Here is a 22,687-nt window from a genome sequence, read left to right as displayed (position 1 = left end):
GACCCCTCCTATGTGAAGGGGGGCAGATCACAACAGTGGCTTCCCTGTTCAGAGTTTCAATAAGGATGACCAAGAAGACTCATATGAGGCGCTCTACAAAAGCCAAATCCTCATTTGCAATACAGGGATAAGAACACCGAACTGGTACAGAACCGTTGCAAAGAGTCGCCTCCCTTTTGGTGGCCGCCTACAAGTTACACACGCAGTTCTTCCTCGCCAGCAATAAGGGGGTAGCAACATCAGCCTGCCTTACGGGAGGGTTGCAAAGATTGAGAGCCGGTGCGTTCAGCATTCCAAGTGTCAGACTAATAGCTAAGAGACCTGATTTCGAATCTCCACTTGTGCTGCAGAAGCTCACTCGAAGACCTTGGGTCCGTCGCACTCGCTCAGCCTGACCTACCTTGCAGGGTTCTTGTGAGGATAAAATGGAAGAGCCGAGAAAGATGTAAGCTCCTTTGAGTCCCCGTCGGGGAGAAAGGCATGGTGTAAATGAAATAGCAAGATAGATGCTGGCACAGCGCTAGGAGCTAAAACTACTAGAGCATGGCCATGCGACTGGGGAAACCCACAACAGCCAGTTGATTCCAGTTGTGAAAGCCTCAGACAATGCAACTAACAAGAGAACAGGCCGGAAGCATTGTGAATATTCAAAGGTGCAACATTTATGATTGTCTTGGGAGTCCCTTTTAAAGCAGTTTCTAAAATGTAGACTATTGTTCTTATTAAATAATTCTGATGCTACATTCTGTGAAATGGCTGCGAACTTTCTGCTGGAAATATCCCACAAGCAACAGTATGTATGAATCAACTTAATTTGTTATATGTTGCAAGTTTGTATTTTGATGCGATTTAGATGTGATTTTATACTGTTTGTGCCAAATAAAGGCTAAATGATGATGATGAGTTTCTAAAATGTGCAAAGTGGCTAAATGCGAAATGAAAGAAAACGACATCTCCCCCAATGGCTGAACCTGCCCAGGTTTTGCCCCCGTGCTTCGCCACCTCTGAAGTTCGGGCTGTGGATCTGGGCCCCTCGCTGGAATAGTTGCCAGCCGGCGACATTGTTGTCCTCCCGGTAACCTCTGATCGCCCGGACAGATCTTCTGCCTGGAGGTGCTGTCAGCCAGGCCGGCGCAGATCCTGCCAGCCCCAAAAAGGCAGCTCTGCCTGTTCCAGCTAAGCCTCAAAGCTTTTGCTGGCAGAGGAGAGGATCCCTTAAAGCCATTCTTGTTTTTTCTTACAAAATTAAAATTAGCTGGTGCTGTCAAAGCTGAGTTGAGGAATCTACAGGGAGGATGATTCCTGAAAAGTTAGAGATGAGGGGTTTTTTTTTGGGGGGGGGTCTTCTCTCCTCAAGGAATATCTCCTTGCACTCTGTTCTGACGAATGCTACTTCAGCAGAGGGGGGGGGACCCCATTTTTTGGGCACTTCCGCACATACAGAATAAATGCACTTTCAATCCACTTTCAATGCACTTTGCAGCTGGATTTGACTGTGCGGAATAGCAAAATCCACATGCAAACAATTGTGAAAGTGGATTGAAAGTGCATTATGCTGCATGTGTGAAAGTGCACTGCATGCGACCATCCCAAAATGGCAGCACCGGCTGCTGTTCTTCCTCCCTACTTCCCGTGCCAAAGTGTCAAAATGTGGGGATCAGTGGCCATGCCAGGAGATCGACAACGGCTGCTAGGAAAGCTGCCACCAGTGGGAGGCATCAGGGTGTCCAGCAAGCTGTTTCTTGTCCCTCGATTAATTATTTTACATTAATACCCTGCTTTTCTTCCTAATGGGTACCAAAGCAGCTTACAACCTCCTCCCTTCTTCCCTTTTACTCTCACAACAACCCTGTGGTGTAGGTTAGGCTGAGTGTGCGTGACTGGCTCAAGGTCAGCCAGCGAGTTTCCGTGGCAGAGTGGGGGATTGAACCGCGGATCTCCTCGATCTTAGTCCACAGTGCTAAACCCTCGACTGCGCCAGCAGATAGGTGAGCAAGAACGATGAGCTGAACCAGCTCACCCTTCCTTCCTTCCCCTCGCGCATCAGCCCTTGAGTGGCTGTCTGAAAGGGCCCGAGCAAGCACTCCACGCCCTCTTGTTCATCCCTCGAGTACAGACAAGGTATCCAACTCCCCGGGCTATTTGGGAAAGAAAAACATTCATGCGAACACCCAGTCCACTGAGCGTGCACATGCTTGCTCCCGCACCCGCACAAAGGTGCTGCTGAGCTCGTCGAGCCTCGTTTCCACCCCAGACAGAATTCCCACATGTTCTCAGCCTTGTAAATAAGCGCAGAGAGGGTGGCCGACACACCCTGATTCAAGCTGAGCCGGCGGCTTTAACCCCACCATGCAGGGACGGTGTCCTGCCGTGCCCTCGCACAGCAGGAGCCTGAACTGGCTTTGGAGCAAGTTCGCTGGCATCTTGGAGAGGTGAATCAGAAAGAGGCCGTGGAGCTCCCAGAGTGGCCAAGAGCCACGCTCTCTCGCACAGCCCAGCCTACTTCACAGGGCTCCCTGTTGCGTCTCCCATGCCTGGAGAGCCAGAGCAGGTGGGTTCTAATCTGGAAAACCAGGTTTGATTCCCCACTCCTCCACCTGAGTGGCAAAGGCTTATCTGGTGTTTCTGCACACCAACATTCCTGCTGGGTGACCTTGGGCTAGTCACAGATTCTCTCTGAACTCTCTCAGCCCCACCTACCTCACAAGGTGTCTGTTGTGGGGAGAGGAGGGGAAAGGAGCTCGTAAGCCCCCTTGAGTCTCCTTACAGGAGAGAAAGGTGGGATATAAATTCAAACTCTTCTTAATTTATAAAATTAACAGTGAATGGGAAAGGGTTCAATCACAACAGCAAGCATAAAAAGGTGCATCTATCCTTAAGAAATGGGGGTTTTGGTGGGGGAAAACCTGGCATTCGACTTAATCAAAATGCAGAGAATGGAGAAAGTGGATTGTGCGTTTTAGCGTAACTTGGGCGGTAATGATAATACATTATTGTTGTTTGAAATCGCAGCTGCCAGATGTTCAGCCGGCGTCGACCTTCATACACATTGGGTACTTCCAAAGAACCTAGGGTGCTGTAAGGTCTTGGAGCAGCATGCCTGCAGATTCAAGCAATGTGATGATGATGATGAAACCTTTAATGGCATATAATTCAAGCAATGTGGCACTATCATCGTTATTATTTGCTGTGAAGTCATAGCTGACTTCTGGCGACCCTGTGAGGTTTTCAAGGCAAGTGGTTTGCCGTTGCCTCGGAAGTGGTTTGCCGTTGCCTGCCTCCACGTCGTGACCTTGGCGCTCCTTGGACGTTTTCCTACTCTTTTGAGGTTTCACAGCTTTAGTTTCTATCTTTCACTCCTACAGAAATGAAGGCAAAAGCTCGTGTGTCATAATGGTTAAAGCTAGGGAATGGAGAGGTTCAGATCCTTGTTTTGTCTTGAAATTTCTTAAAGGATTCCAAGTCAATCACTGTCTTTCAACCTAGCCCCGGGGTAGGGAACCTTTAACACTCAAAGAGCCATTTGGACCCGTTTTCCACGGGAAAAGAAAACACTTGGAGCCGCAAATAATTTTTGACATTTAAAATAAAGATAACACTATATATATAGGGGTTTTTTTACCTTTTACTCCACTTATTCTGAGAAGCGCATGGATGTGCCCACCCTGCTGCCTGCAGGGCGGGCAAGGATGAAGCCGGCAGCTCGGCCTTGCCAGCTGTCGGGAAAGCGCCCACCCCGCTCCAACGGGGCGGGCGAGAGGGGAAGCCCGCGGCGCAGCCCAGCTGACCGTGGGCAGTTGGTGCACCCGCCCTGATGCCTGCAGGGTGGGCAAGGATGGGGCCGGTGGCTCGGCTCGTGGAGCCACAGTGCAAGGGCAGAAGAGCCGCATGCGGCTCTCAAGCCGCAGGTTCCCTACCCCTGACCTAGCCTGCCTCAGGGTGTTGTGGAAAGCTGGGCCTGGTCTGCTGCCCTGAGAACTCCATAGATGCCCCCCCCCCCAAGTAGCAGCTAACTCATGCTGACCCAAGGGGAGTGATGTTGACAGCTGGTTTGCCATTTGCCATTGGTTGCCCCTGCTAGTGTCCCTGGACTTCCTTGGTGGTCTCCTCTCCAAGTTCTAACCAGGGCTGACCCTGCTGAGCTTCTGAGATCTAATAAGCCTGGGCCATCCAGGTGAGTGTTTGTGCCATCAAGTCACAGCTGACTGATGGTGACCCTGTAGGGTTTTCAAAGCAAGAGACGTTTGGAGGTATTTTGCCATTCCCTGCCTCTGTGTGGGTTGAGAGTCCTGAGAGATTGGCCCAAGGTCACCCAGCAGGCTTCATGTGGAGGAGCAGGGAATCGATCCTCAAAGGCACAAAGAAGAACAATTCAACAGATGGAAGAAAACACTGGCAAAAATTCAGTTTGGGAACCAATTCCAATTCCCCATTTCAGCCCTGAAATGTGTGCAATAGTTACAAGACAAGGGCGCTTTTGAACATGCACAGAATGCCTTTCTCCTACCCAGCAGGGAATCAGCCCAGCCATCAAGCACACATGTTTGCATTCGCAAACCGAGATCCCAATTTGGAAAGCCACACTGGGGTCCCACAGCCGGCACACCACAAACCCACTCTGAGCCTAGACCTCAAACCAAGCAGTCTCCAAGCAAGATTGCGCAACCTGGAGGGTCAGACGGGTTGGAGGGTCAGACGAGTTGGAGGAAAGCCGAGAGGAGGGAGGGCCATTCCCTGCTTCACTCAGCGGTTCGCCTGGGGCCCAATCTGCCTGAGCTCAGATCTGCCTTTCCTTTCAGTCATGCTTAAGCTGAAGAGTGAAGGCCTCCCTTTACCCCATTTGGAAACAATCAGAGCATGCATGCATGCATGCGTGTCGCCGACTTGTCGCCGACTTGCCATAACCTTTCATAGGGTTTTCTAGGCACGAGATGAGCTGAGGTTGCTTGCCCTTGCCTGCTTCTGTAGAGCAACCCCATCTTCCTTGGTGGCCTCCCATGCAACTACTGCAGGAATAGGGAACCTGCAGCTCTCCAGATGTTCAGGAACTACAATTCCCATCAGCCTCTGTCAGCATGGCCAATTGGCCATGCTGGTAGGGGCTGATGGGAATTGTAGTTCCTGAACATCTGGAGAGCCGCAGGTTCCCTACCCCTGAACTACTGTGTCTGACCAACCCTGCTTCCAAGATGTGGGGAGGAGGAGGAAAAGGAGAAGAACAAGAAGAGGAGGAGTTTGCATTTATACCCCCCCTTTTCTTCTGTAAGGAGTCTCAAGGTGGCTTACAAGCTCTTTTCCCTTCCTCTCCCCACAACAGACACCTTGTGAGGTAGGTGGGGCTGAGAGCATTCTGTGACTGGCCCAAGGTCACCCAGCAGGAATGCAGGAGTGCAGAAACACATCTGGTTCACCAGATAAGCCTCTGCCAAACAGGTGGAGGAGTGGGGAATCAAACCCAGTTCTCCAGATTAGAATCCATCTGCTCTTAAACCACTACACCACGCTGGCCAGCAGCCCAACCAGCTTCTTCCTTAGATCATAAGGGCATCAATATGCAGACCAGGTGCTCGGGAGCAGCAGCAGCAGAAGGCCATTGCTTTCACCTCCTGCTTGTGAGCTCCCAAAGGCACCTGGTGGGCCACTGCGAGTAGCAGAGTGCTGGACTAGATGGACTCTGGTCTGATCCAGGTGGCTCTTTCTTATGTTCTTATGGGCACCTGGATCTTTGTCCTCTTGCAGGTTGAAAAGCAACTGTAGGGCCGGATAGAGTCAAAAAAAATAATCACTTGCAAAGGAAAAGGACTAATGGCTAGGCCTCCTTCCATATGTCCCCTAAAATGCCAACCTATCCATGCTGCATTTCCCCACAGTGCGAGTTCCAACGGGCGAAAAAGGCTTTCAAGGGAAAGAAGCGTGTGTGCATGCTTGCGCGAGGGGGGGGGGGGCAGGGCGCACGAAGCACCCTCTTGTCTTGTGAAACGCTCTCTGAGCTTAATTACTAATCCGGCCAGTTTCTGAGAAAGCCAAGCTCCACCAAAGCTCCTTGCAGAGGAACACCGAGCCGCCAGCCTAAAGCAACAGGCCCGGGGAAGGCTGCGCACACCTGGGCACACAACGAGCGGGAGCCGAGCCAAGCGGAATGCACAGGCATGGCTGGAGATGGACATGTGACCCGTATGGGCCTATCACGCCGCAGCGCATAGAGTGGGGGAAAAAAAGCCACAAGGCCAGGTACATTCCAGCACTGAAGCCTTGCATGCGGTTATCTCGTGAAAAAGTCGTCCAATGACACTTTCTGCCCTCTGGCAATCTTGTCTCTCTCTCTCCAACATGGGGAAGAAAAGATCTCCGTCCAAAATACTGCAGTGTTTTAGCACATCGGCGCCTAGTTGGGCAGGTGCTTTTTGATGAAGAAGACCTCAGGTCCAATGCTGTCCCTTCCGCTTTTCAAAGAGCAGAGGAAGAAGGGATAGTCTTGGCTTTGGGGAGCTGGTGCAGGTCAGAAGGAAGGGTGCCAAATGGACCATCTCAATATAAAGGCAAACCTATGCGTTCATGTGTCCTTTGGTATCAGGACGAAGCACAGCTCAGAGGCCAAGAGCTGTTTACTAAGGCCTCCAGTTGAAGCCATCCATCTCATAACAAGAAGCCAGAGCAGTGCAATAGAGGAGAAGAAGAGTTTGGATTGATTCCCCACCTTTCTCTCCTGTAAGGAGACTCAAGGTGGCTTACGAGCTCCTTTCCCTTCCTCTCCCCACAACAGACACCTTGTGAGGTAGGTGGGGTTGAGAGAGTCTGGAGAGAACTGTGACTAGCCCAGGGTCACCCAGCAACAGGATTTTACTGTGCGAAAGAGCAAAATCCAGTAAAGTGTATTGAGTCCAGGGGCACTTTTAACACCAGCAAAGTTTCATTCTTGGTAGAAGCTTTTTGTGCGCACGCACACTTCTTCACATGAAAGCTGACATCAAAAATAAAAATTTGCTGCTCTTAAAGGTACCACTGGACTCAGACTTCTCTCTGCTGTTTTGGACCAACACGACTGTCCACCCGAAGATAAAGTACATTGAAAGTGGACTGAAAGTGCATTATTTGCTGCCTGTGAAAGCACTCTGAACCTCAGTTCTGCCCCACATCCTACAATAAAGGGATAATATTGGTTTACGCACGTGGATCTTCTTATAGGGTTCCCAACCCTAACTGCGTAAATGATCCAACAAGTTAATGTCCAAGTGTTCCGAATGCAGAAAGTACTACACCAGGGGTAGGGAACCTGCGGCTCTCCAGATGTTCAGGAACTACAATTCCCATCAGCCCCAGTCAGCATGGCCAATTGGCCATGCTGGCAGGGGCTGATGGGAATTGTAGTTCCTGAACATCTGGAGAGCCGCAGGTTCCCTACCCCTGTACTACACTGATTCTAAGCATTACGCATCATTATCGGACAGAAATGGCCACCTTCTAAATGCTTCAGCAGCACATGTGCTCAGGGGGTAATGAGTACCTCTAAACATATGCAGAGAGCACTTGCTGATCAGCAGCAAATGATGAGAGGTTATGCCACTTGACAGAGGGCAAGACTGGAAGTTTCAAGGGAATGGAGACAGATGGGAGACTCTCTCTTTATACACTGACTATAAGCTAGGCATAGGCCAGCACAAAGGATTCCCAGACAGGGGTCTGCAACCTGCGGCTCTCCAGATGTTCATGGACTACAAATCCCATCAGCCCCCTGCCAGCATGGGATTTGTAGTCCATGAACATCTGGAGAGCCGCAGGTTGCAGACCCCGGAGCATGAAACTGCACTACACCGAAAAGAAGGGGCTTTAATCTTTATTTGCTGCTGTCTCTGGGGTGAGCCAAGCACCTCGTTTTCCTTTCCGCCCCACAAAAGCGCCGATGCCAGCCCCTCTGTCTGCCGCCCCCAACGGGCTCCCTCTTTGCACCCCGAGAAGCCCCACCTTCCCCTTTAGAAGAGACCTGTCAGAATCAGCAATGAGCCGCAAAAGGACGCCTGGGGCACACGTCCCTCAAGCATGCGCCCAGAACAAGTTGCAACATCCACTGCGCTCCCAGCCCCAGTAATGCAGTTGGTATGTAGTGCCCCCCCTCGCCCACCCCCACGGCTGGAGCTAGTCCAAGTGAGGCACTGTAAATCTAATTGCAATGTAAATGCGGCTCGTTTAATAGGATCCCACCCAGTTGGCAATGGGAGGGGGGGGAGCAAACGGGCTCTCCAGACCTCCCCTTATCTTGTTTTCAAAAACAGATACGCATCACGGCCGGCTGCACTTAAGGGCCATTTGCATTCATTACAGCAGAGCCCCCCCTTCTCCCCCCTTTCCAGCAGATAACATCCTCCCTCGCACAGCTGCAATACCTCTCCCCCCCCAACTCCCCAGTATGTCCAGCTGGATGAAAAGAACCCGCCAAGAGCTCTGGTTCGGCAGGAGTAGCACCCTGCTGGTCAGTAAGCAACACAAGCCCCCTCTCACCCGCCAACATCCCCAGCCCCTCTGCAGGACAGACTGCAAGCAGCCAGAAGGGTTTCTTGCACTCATTTTAGAAAAATCCTGAATTTGGCAAGGTGCAGGGAGTGGACTGGCGGGCGGTGATCACAGGACAGCTGTGTTAGAAAGCCCATGTCATTGCCTGCTCCAGGTTTGGGAAATTCCTGGTGATTTGAGTGGCGGAGCCTGATGATGATGATGATGATGATGATGATGATGATGATGATGATGATGATGATGATGATGATGAAGAAGAAAAAGAAAAAGAAAAAGAAAAGAAGAAAAAGAGGAGGAAGAGGAAGAAGAAGAGGAAGAAGAGGAAGAAGAAGAAGAAGAAGAAGAAGAAGAAGAAGAAGAAGAAGAAGAAGAAGAAGAAGAAGAAGAAGAAGAAGAAGAAGAAGAAGAAGAAGAAGGGCACTCAAAGGCACCTGGTGGGCCACTGCGAGTAGCAGAGAGGGTCTGATCCAGCTGGCTTGTTCTTATGTTCTTAAGAAGAAGAAGGGGAGGGGGAAGAGGATTTATATCCCCCTTTCTCTCCTGTACATAGACTTACAAACTCCTTTCCCTTCCCTCCACCCCACCCCCAGAACAAACACCCTGTGAGGTAGGTGGGGCTGAGAGAGCTCTGAAGAACTGTGACTAGCCCAAGGTGACCCAGCTGGCATGTGTTGGGGGTGGACAAGCTAATCTAGTTCACCAGATGAGCCTCCACAACTCAAGTGGCAGAGCGGGGAATCAAACCCGGTTCCTCCAGATTAGAGTGCCCCTGCTCTTAGCCACTATACCAGGGGTCTGCAACCTGCGGCTCTCCAGATGCTCATGGACTACAAATCCCACCAGCCCCTGCCAGTATGGCCAATTGGCTATGCTGGCAGAGGCTGATGGGAATTGCAGTCCATGAACATCTGGAGAGCCGCAGGTTGCAGACCCCTGCACTATACTATGCCTGCTCTGGTAGGGCAGGATTTGGGGAGGGGCAGGAACTCAGCCAGGTATGATGCCACAGAGTCCACCCTCCAACACAGGCCATTTTTCTCCAGGGGAACTGATTGATCTATGTAGCCTGGAACTCGGTTGTCATTCCGTGAGATCTCCAAGCTTCTCCTGGAGGCCAGCAAGCTTAAGCCCCATATATAATTCGCAGCTAGGCATGACAATGATGACAGGTAAATGGAACTTCCCTGTTCAGAGGCAGTGTACCTCTGAATGTTAGATGCTGGGGATGGGGGAGGGAGGGAAGATTTGGCTTTTGTGATGCACTTGTGAGCCTGCCAAAACCACTGTGGCCCCTTCTGCACATGCAGAATAATCCACTTTCAAAGCACTTTGCAGCTGGATTTTACTGTGCGGAACAGCAAAATCCACTTGCAAACCGTTGTGAAAGTGGATTGAAAGTGCATTATCCTGCATGTGCGGAAGGGGCCTGAGGGAAATAGGATCCTGAGCCAGATGGACCTTTGGTCTGATTCCACAAGCAGAGCCAGCACAGCATGGTCAGCGTGTCAGACAGGAATTTGGGAGAACCACATTCTAATTCCCACTTTGCCACGGAAGCTCACCCGATGACCTCAGGCCAGTCAAACACTCTAAGCCTAATCTACCTCCCAGGGTTGTTGTGAGGGTGGAAAGGGGGAGTGTCACAAGACACTTTGAATCCCCCAATAGGGAGGAAGTAGGGTATAAAAGAAGTAGATCATGTATGTAATGGTTCCGTCACTATCAACACGACCCATTCCAACATGGTAAGAGAAACCAGGAACGCCTTGTTGTCTCTCTGTCCTAATCCTCCCTTGGTTGATGTGGGGCCTGTCACGCCAAGCAACAGCAACAACACTTGTCAATTATACAACCTTTTCGGTATCCAAAGCGTTCTGCATTATTTTTGAAACTGTTGAGTTGGTTTTGGCAAGAACGGACCAGGGGAGGGGGTCGCTGAGACTACAAAAAGAATCCACAAGACTGTTACACAAACCAGTGCCTAGTCTGTATTCCACAGGTCTTTCTTTTTCTCTTTGCTTTTTCTCCAAAGGCAGGATCGAACCCATCAAGGGGACAGGGTACGCAAGTGCGGTATATCCAAGCTACAGTACGAACAAACATACACGGCGAAATATTTTTTCCCCCTCCTAGAGAAAACACAGCTTTGGAGATGAGTGATGTAGAGAAGAAACGCAGCAAAGGGGAGGGAGAGAATTAACCCTCTTCTTTGCCTGAGGTGTCTGCAATCTAACCCCTGTAAAGCCAATGGGTCTTTGAAGCAGACTCTTATCTGGTGAACTGGATTTGTTTCCCCACTCCTCCACATGAGCAGCAGGCTCTTAACTGGTGAACCATGTTTGTTTCCCTACTCCTCCACATGAAGCCTGCTGAATGATCTTGGGCCAGTCATAGCTCTCTCTGAACTCTCTCAGCCCCCACCTACCTCACAAGATGTCTGTTGTGGGGAGAGGAAGGGAAAGGAGTTGGTAAGATACAGTATAAATTCAAAACCATCTTCTATTTAGTACAATAAATCTACCTCTCTCTCACACTGAAATGCTACAGCTTCACCCCCTTGCATAGCTGAGAACACACGTTTAGAAAGGCCATATTTGAAAACGTGAAGCTTTTTCCACCAATGAAGCTGTTATTTAAGAATAATCATAAATTGCACCAATTAAGCCCATTCCATATCTGATATGATTATTTTCTTTGCCGGTAAGTAGCAGCTGAACACTAGAGGATATTTTTCTAAGACATTAGCAAGCATCGCCCATACACTTCTCAATCGGTTGAACACATGAGGACTAGAAACATTCCTTTACATTAAAGGCAGTTTTCTGAAAATTCTCCGTTCTGTGATACACTGGAGGAGGGGCATACTCGTGCAGAATTGTGCGCATGCACACACACACACAAACCAAAACAGCCCGTCCTCCAAATAGCTCCCAAACACTCCGCAAAACAAAAGCTGTGCATGCTTTTAACGTGACCATTGCAAAAGGACTTCCCAGTCAAGTGGGTGACTGAGAGTTGACTAGATAGCAAAATGTCAGCGGAGACCATTTGGATGGCACCTGAGGCGGGGAGCGATTATTGCATATGGCGACAACACCTAATCTTATGGCCGAGTATCTTCTAGCAATACCAGGGGAAAGATAAGTGAAGGGGGTCAGGAGGCTGAGGGGTTTAACAGCCCCCCTCCACGGTTTGTCACCCCCCAAAAGTTAACAAAGTTCAAAATTAGTAGTGGATTCGGACGCTATCTGTAACCCAAGGCTCTTGATAATGCAAGAGGCGGGAAGTCAGTATACCCTAGAACAGACACACACACCCCTGGCCCTGAACCAAAGAATTGAACTTCAGTGCAGCTAACCAACTTGATTTGAAAGGGGCAAGAAAAATAAAGGCTGGCATTGGCCTAAGGGCCTTCCCTGAGGGTCTGAGCCCTTGACACATGACCTTCCAAAAGAATTTCCTGCTCATTCTTGCAAATCAACCTACATCTGGACAAAAAAATGAGGATACTTAATTGAAATCTGGTGGTGTGGAGACAGGCACGGTCCAAGCTCCATACAACGTCCAACCCGTCAGCACCTGATTTCAGTGGAATTTACTTCTAACACATGGCCCAGTAGCAGGGCTAAGCAACAGTGGCGAATCTGAGCCTCCCTGGCGTTGTGCAGCGGTGCGAAATTGTAACGACGGATAACAGTTGGATACAAGCAGCTAAGTACGCAAGATGGTGCATCACAGGCGTTTCCTAAATCCGAGTATAATGGTCAGTGATAGAGTGCCCATGTAAACCCCGGGGCTGTCTCTATCTTTCCTCAATTTCCGCAAATATGAACCATACAAAGGTCCTTCTAGAGCAGTGGTTCCCAGCCTGCGGTACGTGTACCCGCAGGGGTATGCGCCAGAGTGTTTGGGGGTATGTGAAAAAAAAATCCTCAATGGGTGCTAATTGATTGTATAATTTTAGGTTGTAACCCACCCTGAGCTCTACGGTGATAGGGCAGGATATAAATTTAATAAAATAATAATAATAAATAATATAGGGGTACAATTTTAGAGAAATGGGTTGCCAAAGGGTATGCGAGGGAGAAAAGGTTGGAAGCCACTGTTCTGGAGAAAGAGACGACATTCACTCATGCAAAGTGCTCCAAAGGGAACACTCCAAAGCGCCAAGAGACCCGGACAAAGAGGGGAGCTTGCGATCCTAATAATGCACAATATCTGCCATATCTGAAGTGCTGGGAGAAGTTAGGAGGCCTTGAGGTTTTGGAGAGGTGGTGCGGCGGGGAGGGTCACTTGAAGGTTAACACCCCTTCTTTAGCAGAAGTGATGGTAAGAAGAGCGCCTTTTAAATCTAGCATTTTCTGTGTTCATTTGGCGGCGTGCACTGTTTTTATTTATGTTGCTTTAGAAAGAGAAAGAAAAGAATGATGCAAACGGCAGAACCAAAGTTTATGCAACAAAATAAATCCCTGCTCGGCTAGAAAGCTCAGGGTAGGGGTGAAGAAAGCGACCGGTCGCTTTCCTTTCGCGTAACCTGTATTATTGGGTTCTTGCACAGATCAAATGAGCGAAAACCCACCCCCAACACACCACCCTGAGCGTCACAGAAGAGAGGCTAGATTTTTTAAAAAAACCCTGATAACTCTAAATAATAAAGACTTTTATCGTCCTATTAGTGCCAGTAGGCCTTTGTTTCCCTTTCTTTTAAAAATCAGTTTGTGCAGCAATTGGACCCTGTCTCCCAAAAATCTGATGCTTCGGTGTAAATACTTAGGGCCAAAGACACCCTTTTAGATTGTTTTTTTAAAAAAATATTTGTTGTATTTCTCTTTAGCTGTTCTTCTGAAAAAACTCCGGATGGCACTCCCAGGGTTATTTCACAAATGCACAACAGTCTTGCAAGGCAGACCGAGGTTTTTTTAAAAAATCACTAGCGATTCCTCTTAAGTTCAACACATTGCCTGCCACAAACCTTCCAAGCTCTTCACACACTACTGTTTGAACAGAAGCTTTGGGGGAAATCTTGCAGCTGCCCCAATCCAGCCATTTAGTATGTCCTCATTTCCACGGCTCAGCCCCAGACATGCCATATAAAGAACCAGAACCCAGAAGCAGGAATCTTGCGGCATCTTCCAAGACCCACAGACTGATTTTGGGGGGGAAGCCCTTGGCCTTCAAGACCTCCCTCTACGAGGCAACAAGATCCGATCCTAAACACAGTTGAGGCGGGAACCCCATTACTAAACCGATACCAGCCGTGCGATCCTAACGCAAGTTGCTCGCGAGTAAGCCTAATCCCTGACGGATGCCATCCGCGCAGCAGTCTGAGCCGACCCGATGAGCCCGGAACGCCCTTTCGAAGCGCCTCGCATGACATCGCTAGACCGCTCCTGGGGAGCGTCCCTGGGAGGCTGTGCAGCGCTTCGTCGCCGGGGGCAGCAGCTGGGATCGGGGGAGGAGGCGGACCGACGGGGCCGCAGGGAAGGTCTACCGAGGAGTAAGCTGGGCAAGACGGCTTCTCCATGGGGCCGATTTCTCGCCCTCCCACCGACTCGGGGCGCTTGGTCGAGGGGGCGATCCCGTAGCTGCCACCCCCCCCCCCTTTCCAGGCAAGGGAAGCGCGGCCCCGACGCCGCCTGGCGGGGGGGGGGGGCTGCTGGCGGCACCTGCTGCTGTGGGGGCGGCGGAGGGTCCTCCAGCCCGCTGGGCTCGTCCCGGCCCCGGCCCCGGCCTCCCTTCCCTCCCCCCCCCCTTTCCCTGCCCGGCGGCGCCGCCACTCACAGCCAGTTGCTGGCGTTGGCCGAGAAGCCGGCCAGGATGAGAAGCAGCAGCGAGCGCAGGACCATCCTGGACGGCGCGGCCCGTGGCGCTCGCCAAGCCCGGCGCAGCGCACGGCCCGGGGCTCCAGCCCAGCCCAGCCCGGCCGCCGCCGCCGCCGCCTCCGACGGGCACAGCAGCCGGGCCGATGCGCCGCCGGCAGCTGCTCAGCCGGACTGTCAGCTCGGGCCGGCGCGCCCGGGATGGAGCGGCGGGCGGGGCGCGGCCCCAGGAGGCGGGACGGGGACACCCCCAAGGCGGAGCGCCCGCCGCCGGCCCCGCTTCCCTGCCTGGCCAGCTCCGGAGCCGCTTGACTCGCGAGGAGACCCCCCTTCCCCCGCGCGCCGGACCCCCTTACTTGCGAGTCAAGCCTCGCTCCTTGGACTTGGCAGACTGGAGTGGCGCCACGGAGAGCAGCCCAGGGCTGAGACACTGAGACTCAAGAGTAAGCCCTGATAGACGTATTTCCCGGTTGAACTGCCTTGGTGCTGAATAATGCACTTTCAACCCACTTTCACAGTTGTTTCCAAGTGGATTTGGCTGTTCCGCATAGCTGCAAAGTGCATTGAAAGTGAATTGAAAGTGCATTATCTGCATGTGCAGAAGGGGCCTTAGAAGGGAGACCCATCAATGAAGAAGAACAGCTTGGATTTATAACCTGCCTTTCTCTCCTGTAAGGAGACTCAAAGGAACTTACAATTTCCCCACAACAGACCCTTCCTCTCCCCAGGAGGTAGGTGGGGATGAGAGGGTTCCCAGAGAACTGTGACCACCCAATCACCCAGCAGGCTTCATGTGGAGGAGCGGAGAATTGAACACAGTTCTTCAGATTAGAATGCGCCACTCTTAACTGCTGTGTCATAGTCATGAAATAAAAAGATGTTCCAGATCAACTGGAAGCAAATTTTATTCGTTTACTTACTGTATTTACCACATTCCTTTCTCAATGTGACTCAAAGCAGATTTCCAAGTGGAAATCAATAGCAGTCCATACCAAGAGACGGCGTATGGTGTTACAATCAATATAGGAGTCATTAAAAGAGCAATGTTTTAGGGCTAGGATGATCAAAATCTGGAAGAGCACAACTCATCAATCAGTTTGTTTCAGTGTGACTGTGTCAGAAGACTAGTGCCATCTCAGAAGAATGATAGAAGGGAATGCGTTTCCTAAGAAGCAACCGGTTGCAATGTCTGTTCTCGGTAGGATTAACAGAGTACATTTTTTTGCAAATTTGCATATGAATAATGATCCACATTCCTTGATCGATCAACAAAAACCTGTGTGATTAATTTACTAAGACTGGTTGGTAACTTTAGCTTGGAGGGCAAGTCCGAACAAGCCCTTGATAGGAAAGATTCCCTGCGGCTGATCTCAACTGTAAAGAGACTAAAGTATAAATAGTCACACGGGAATGGGCAAATTTTGCAGGTATGTATCAGGTATAGCTGTATCGATTTGCTTCAGCAAAATGAAGCAGAGTTAACTTCAGCATGAGCCGTTGTGAGTGTGAGTTTAACATGAGCTCTTTCTCGGAAAGCTACGCTGCAAGGAATGTTCCTCGTCTTTAAGAGGGATTCCTTTTTCTTTTCATTTCATTGCTTGATGTATCACCTGCCCTCCCCCGTACTACTCAGGGCAGCGAACAACAATAATATAAACAACAGACATAAGAACATAAGAACATAAGAACTAGCCTGCTGGATCAGACCAGAGTCCATCTAGTCCAGCACTCTGCTACTCGCAGTGGCCCACCAGGGTCACTTGCAGGATGTGAAAGCAATGGCCTTCTGCTGCTGCTGCTCCTGAGCACCTGGTCTGCTAAGGCATTTGCAATCTGAGGTCAAGGACGATCAAGATTGGTAGCCATAGATCGACTTCTCCTCCATAAATCTGTCCAAGCCCTTTTTAAAGCTATCCAGGTTAGTGGCCATCACTACCTCCTGTGGCAGCATATTCCAAACACCAATCACACGTTGTGTGAAGAAGTGTTTCCTTTTATCATGGGTCATAGTCAATCAACAAAAACATCAATAGGCTTAACATTGCAAAACAATAACAACAATAAACAAAAGCAATATAAGCAGCAAATAACAATAATCATAACATTTCACATGGTAAAAATACCATAAGCATAACATCACCAATACAGACATCAATAAACATAGCGTAATAGCATGAAATGTGACAGTATAAACAACAAAACAATAGTCATAACAGTACACCTGGCAAAGAATATCACTAAATGTCACATAACAGCATAATAATACCATGTATACCATAATAATAATAATGATATATATATAAACAAGTTGCTCAGGTGCTCAGGTGCTCAGGAGCAGCAGCAGCAGAAGGCCATTGCTTTCACATTCTGCATGTGAGCTCCCAAAGGCACCTGGTGGGCCACTGCGAGTAGCAGAGTGCTGGACTAGATGGACTCTGGTCTGATCCAGCTGGCTTGTTCTTATGTTCTTATGTTCTTAAGTTCCTAGTCCTTATGATGATAAAGGTAGACTTGAAGGTATGTGAGAAATACTTGGAATTTTAGCTGCAGGGGGAAAGAGGCCAAACAGGATTTTTTTCGAAGGGGGAGCGAGACTCAGCGCCATGTGCAACTTCTTGGTTCTCGGTAGGATTAATAGAATTGGGAAATTATGCAAAACAAACCACATCCATCTAACCTGGGCCGAGCAGAAGGTAGGGGAGGGGACTGGAGCGTGCTGGAGCAGGCAGGTCGAAACCTGTCCTCCAAGTTCTCCGTTGCTACCGGATTGATTCTCTATGCAGCTTTGTGGATGAGTTAAATCCATGCCGAGAATACTTGCCCTCCTGCCCAGGGACACAGATTCAGCCTGTCTGCCTTGCTCAGAAATAATAAAGTGTAGCTCAGCACCGTCCTCAACAAAAACAGACAATTCCTATAAGCTTCCCAACTTTCAAGCCAACCTCTGTCCCATTTCAAGCCACTGGTGCAGGAATTTTTGGTATCTCCTGCCTTTCCCCAGGAGGCCAGATGTTGATGGCAGCCAAACGTCCCTCTAGGAGAGCCAGCGTGGTGTAGTGGTTAAGAGCAGGTGGATTCTAATCTGGAGAACCGGGTTTGATTCCCCACTCCTCCTTTGATTCCACCTGAGTGGCAGAGGCGTATCTGGTGCACCAGATGTGTTTCCGCACTCCTACATTCCTGCTGGGTGACCTTGGGCTAGTCACAGTTCTTCGGAACTCTCTCAGCCCCACCTACCTCACAAGGGGAGAGGAAGGGAATTGTGGGGAGAGGAAGGGAAAGGAGCTTGTAAGCCACCTTGAGTCTCCTTACAGGAGAGAAAGGTGGGGTATAAATCCAAATTCTTATTTCTTCTTCTAAGGAGAAATTGCCCCAGGAGGCCTTATATCATTGCTTTCATTTTTTTAAAAAACAACAACCAACTTCCTAGTCCTTGTGGTGGTAATGGTAGATATGGCGGTATATGAGTAGTTCTTAATAATAGCTTTGCATCATGGGGAATGAGGCCAGACATGTCTCCATGCTCAACATTTGAGGTGATCTCCCAGTGGGAGGGCCATTGGATGGCTCCATAGAGGGAAGTAAGAGGTTCGGGCAACTGCTATTCCAAGTTGGTGGTGGCCCCTCACTGGTCTATGAGACTTGGTAGGTGCCTGAACATGCCAACTTCTGATGCCACACTTTGTTTTGCTCCCATTGGAGCAGATGATGTGTGGTATGTGTAGTTAGTGGCTAGAATGTTAGGCCAGACCTAGGGCAACGTGGATTCCAATGAAACTCACTGGTTAACTTCGGGCCAGCCATTTATAGGCCCTTCCGCACGTGCAGAATAATGCACTTTCAATCCACTTTCAGTGCACTTTGCAGCTGGATTTTACTGTGCAGAATAGCAAAATCCACTTGCAAACAGTTCTGAAAGTGGAATGAAAGTGTATTATTTTGCATGTGCGGAAAGGGCCTTAGCCTTCCCTCACCATGAGGACAAAATGGCAGAAAGGAGAACTGAGCACCCTGCCCTGCCATGATTATCTTTCTTTTTCTGCTTGTGAATCTTCTCTAAATGTCTGAGTTGGCAAGCTCCCAGTGAACTGGAGGGCTAGTAGATTCAGGATAGACAAATATGCCTCGCGCATAATTTAACATATGGAACTCACTGCTACTAAATGTGACAACCGTGGCTCTAAAAGGGCATTAGACAAATTCATGGAGATTAACTCCATGAGTGGGTCTGACCCATGATAGCTAAATGGAACCTCCATTTTCAGGGGCAGTCAACGGCTGAATGCCAGTTTTTGAGTGGGGGGCAGCCACAGCCCGAGACGCTGGCCTCGGTTGCACTTGCAGACCTTCCCAGACAACTGATCGGCCCCCGTGTAAAACAGGGAAATGGATCAGACAGAATTTTGGATTGATCCGGCAAGGTTCTTTTTGGTTCTTAGGCCAGGCTTATCTGCGATACTCTTTCAAAAGGCAACTAGGCTGGTAGGAACTGCTTCCATTATTGATTGTCAAAATAGGCCAACCTTCCTCTAAGGAAGGATTTTATCCTCCCAACTATCTTATCAGGTAGGCTGGCCTGAGAAAGAACTCAAGTAAACAAGGATTTGAACCCGTGTCCGAATCCAGCACTCTGCCCACTATATCACTCTGACTCCTAGCAAATACATCTCGGCACTTATGAAAAGAGGCTATGTCAAACCCCTGCCACGTATGCATAAGGTAGCCAGTTCAGTCCCCGGCATCTCCAGATATAAGATCTCAAGCAACAGGTGGTGTGAAAGGCCCCTATCCAGTCTGGACAGCAGCTGCCAGTCAGAGTAGGCAATACTGGAATTCAATATCAGGCAGCTTTCACGAGATAAGATAGGCCAGACTATACTTGGAACGTCTTGTCAAGTATGTCCTTCCTTCAGGTAAACTATGCCAGGTGCTTTGGAGGCCTTAGGCTGGCAGCAGTAGCCAGACCAACCACTAGAGGGAGACATGATCATATCTAATTTAAGAACTTAAAAGCCTGCACCCAAGGGGGTTGGACCCAACTTTTCTCCCTAGACCATAGAGACTGGATTTTCACCACTCTAGTTTCTGAAATAAGCTGACTTATCCAGCCGGTACCTGCTTCTCAGTCCTTATTCACCTGACATTTGGGCTAAGTCAGTGGACTACCACTGGGTAGGTCTGCGTTCGAATCTCCTGCTCAGCCACTGGGTGACTCTGGGGCAGCTGTGCTCTCTCAACCCAACCTGCCCCACAGGATGGTTTGTGAAGCTAAAATGGGATGAAAGAACCCCATTTACGCTGCCATCAGTTCCTTAGAAGAAAGGTGGGACTGAGAAACAAAGCAAAGATTGTAGGTTAATGCTACTGTTGAAGTATCAAAGCCTTCCAGATTGGGGGTGGTCGTGGTTCTAGAGCTTTGTTCTAGCATTACAACAGTCTGTGTGCACCCAACGGCATGGCAGGATCTTCATATTCCTGTTGCAGAAGTGATATGAGGTGCTGTGGCTCGGTGACAGAGCTTTTGCCCAACATACAGAAGGTCACTTCTTCAATTCCTGACATCACCAGTTAAAACAACCAATTACCAGTGATGTGAAAGATCTCCACGTGAGACTCTGGGGAGATATGGCCAACCACGGTAGGCAGTACAGATCTTGATGAAATGACTGTCTGATTTGGTGTAAGGCAGATTCATGTAGAAATAGAACAGTTTGGATTTATATCCCACTTTTCATAACCACAAAGAGTCTCCAAGTGGCTTGCACACTCCTTCCCTTCCTTACATTCCCAAGCAAGTGCACACTGGAAAATAGGGGTTAACAGACTGTTTAGGATGCCATTTAAAATATTCGATAGGAATACTCATGTCTGTCTGTCTGTCTGTCTGTCTGTCGATTTATAGGCCGCTCTTCCCTGTAAACAGGCTCAGGGCAGCTTACAACAGTAGATTTACCATTAATATTAAAGGAACAATCAGCACCACAATATACCACACTATAGCATTTCAAGAATCTCTCTAACAAAGGGGAATGAATTAAAAAGAAAGAGAAAGGGTTAAGAGGGGGAAGGGGAAAGGAAGCTTATGTAGAGCTATGATTGGAACATCCCTGATGTGTCAAATGAGTTCTAGAACCTCCCAGTGATGACTGGAATGGAACATCCCGAAAATATCTTTGTTTATTCTTGGCGTGGGGAGTTTCATGCATTGCCACTCCGTTTAAAAAAAAAATACAAATCCTGCTAAGTTAACATTCTAGTGTTCGTTTCATGACATCATCTGCTTTCGGAGTAGTGGGATCTTGGCTTTGTGCAAAGGGTTCCTAGAAAACGAGGTTGGTATTTTATCCCCATTGAATTAAATAAGATTTATGGGAGGTCAATTGTATTGTGTTGGAAGTGAAAGCATTCAAATGTAGATTTAAAAAAAAAAACCCTTTGGGTTGAATTGCACTGTGGCAAATCAGTCCTGTTTCTGTACAGGCTGCATACCTGGCATTTGATTCGTTAGCGATTAGTACGGTTTATTTAAATCACAGTCTGGGCATTTTATTTAGCAATATTGTAACACAGTGAGAAAAGATATGCAAGAATGTCAGCCAAAAAAAAAAAAATCTTGAAAAAAGTGTGGATCTAGAATCAGCAGGCTCACCCCTGTTCCTTTAACCACATCCGGTTAGCAGGTTCTCCTCTCATCTATGATTGTACCCCTTCTTGGAGCACCAGAGATTATTCTGTCATCATGAAAATTCCCTCTGAGTTGGTTCAGAAGTCTTTCTCTTCAGTGCCCCACAGCGGGACCAGTCACTATAGATTAGAACAGTGGTTCTCAACCTGGGGGTCAGGACCCCTTTGGGGGTCGAAGGACTGTTTCATGGGGTCGCCTAAGACTCTCTGCATCAGTGTTCTCCATCTGTAAAATGGATAAATGTTAGGGTTGGGGGTCACCACAACATGAGGAACCGTATTAAAGGGTCACGGCATTAGGAAGGTTGAGAACCACTCGATTAGAACATAAGAACTAGCCTGCTGGATCAGACCAGAGTCCATCCAGTCCAGCACTCTGCTACTCACAGTGGCACACCAGGTGCCTTTGGGAGCTCACATGCAGGATGGGAAAGCAATGATCTTCTGTTCCTGCTTCTGCTCCCGAGCATCTGGTCTGCTAAGGCATTTCCAATCTCAGATCAAGGAGGATCAAGATTGGTAGCCATAGACTGACTTCTCCTCCATAAATCTGTCCAATAAGAACATAAGAATGTCTCTGCACTTGAGTTTCATTCCAGTGTCATTATTTTTTTGGTCGTCCGTCCGTCCATCCGTCCGTTTGTTCGTTCGTTCGTTGCCCCGGCCATCCCGAAGGGGCTCAGGGTGGCAATACAACAACATGAAACAAACGCAATTAAAACAACAATAAAAATCCTAAAACACCATAAAAACACTAATACAGTATAATATCAGGTAAAAACAGACAAGATGGTGACTTAAAACCCCAAATAACCCCTCCCCCTTGGCGGCCAGTGAAAACAGATGTAACTTGTAAGCCAGTCTGGCCACCAGGAAAAGCCCGTCGGAATAGCTCTATCTTACAGGCCCTGCGGAAGTCACTTAAGTCCCGCAGGGCCCTGATCTCATTCGGAAGCATATTTCACCAGGTAGGGGCCAGGACAGAATAAGCCATGGCCCTAGTTGAGGCCAGCTGGATATTTTTTGGGCCAGGGATTACCAGTAGGTTCTCCTCCAAGGAGCGGAGGGACTTAGTTGGGCAATATGGGGAAAGGCGGTCCTTGAGGTATGTGGGTCACAGACATAAATTAGCATCTTTGTGAAAGCCCAGGCAGAGAATTGTGGGTGGGGAGGGGGGAGCTAGAATCGCCAGAAAACCCAACAGCAACCTGTGGTTATTACTGTGATTCATGGATGGAACTTCTCTGTACAGAAGTAGTATATCTGGATATACCAGAGCAGAGAAGGGCTGACCACTCTTGGCTAGGTCAAATCCACAGGGCTCTTTTTATCTTCCATTCACATTCTCCCCACTTGGTTGTTTGAGGAGAAAGACATTTTATATGTAGGGGTTAGATCCACGTAGAGAGGCTAGGGGGAAAGTAGATGCATCATGTATTCTTTGGCTTATTTATTTACTTCATTTACACCCTTCCTTTCTCCCCAATTGAGACTCAAAGAGGCGTAAGTCATTTCCCTCTCCATTTCATCTGCACAACTGCAAGGTTAGACTGCAAGCGTGTGATTGTATCAGGCCGACCGGCTCCTGCTGACCATCACAAGAACAGAGATTCTGCCAGATGACATCCTCCATATGTTAAAACCGGGGGAAGAGAAAACAACATGACCATTCTCAG

General features: G+C 49.0%; 1 protein-coding gene across 1 annotated transcript in view; it reads right to left on the bottom strand.

Moving 5' to 3' along the window:
* The window catches only part of WNT4 (Wnt family member 4), a 35,161-nt gene extending 20,676 nt beyond the window's left edge, over window positions 1-14,485 (bottom strand). The window contains exon 1 of the mRNA XM_048519357.1: window positions 14,290-14,485. Within this exon, the coding sequence (XP_048375314.1) occupies window positions 14,290-14,354 (65 nt within the window). The 5' untranslated portion in view covers window positions 14,355-14,485. The remainder of the gene's footprint in view (window positions 1-14,289) is intronic.
* Window positions 14,486-22,687: the final 8,202 nt, after the last annotated feature.

Source organism: Sphaerodactylus townsendi, linkage group LG16, assembly GCF_021028975.2.
Source record: "Sphaerodactylus townsendi isolate TG3544 linkage group LG16, MPM_Stown_v2.3, whole genome shotgun sequence".
In the NCBI taxonomy this organism is placed as follows: domain Eukaryota; kingdom Metazoa; phylum Chordata; class Lepidosauria; order Squamata; family Sphaerodactylidae; genus Sphaerodactylus; species Sphaerodactylus townsendi.
Note: the sequence above shows the minus strand (reverse complement) of the source record. Positions and strands in the feature narration are given on the sequence as shown.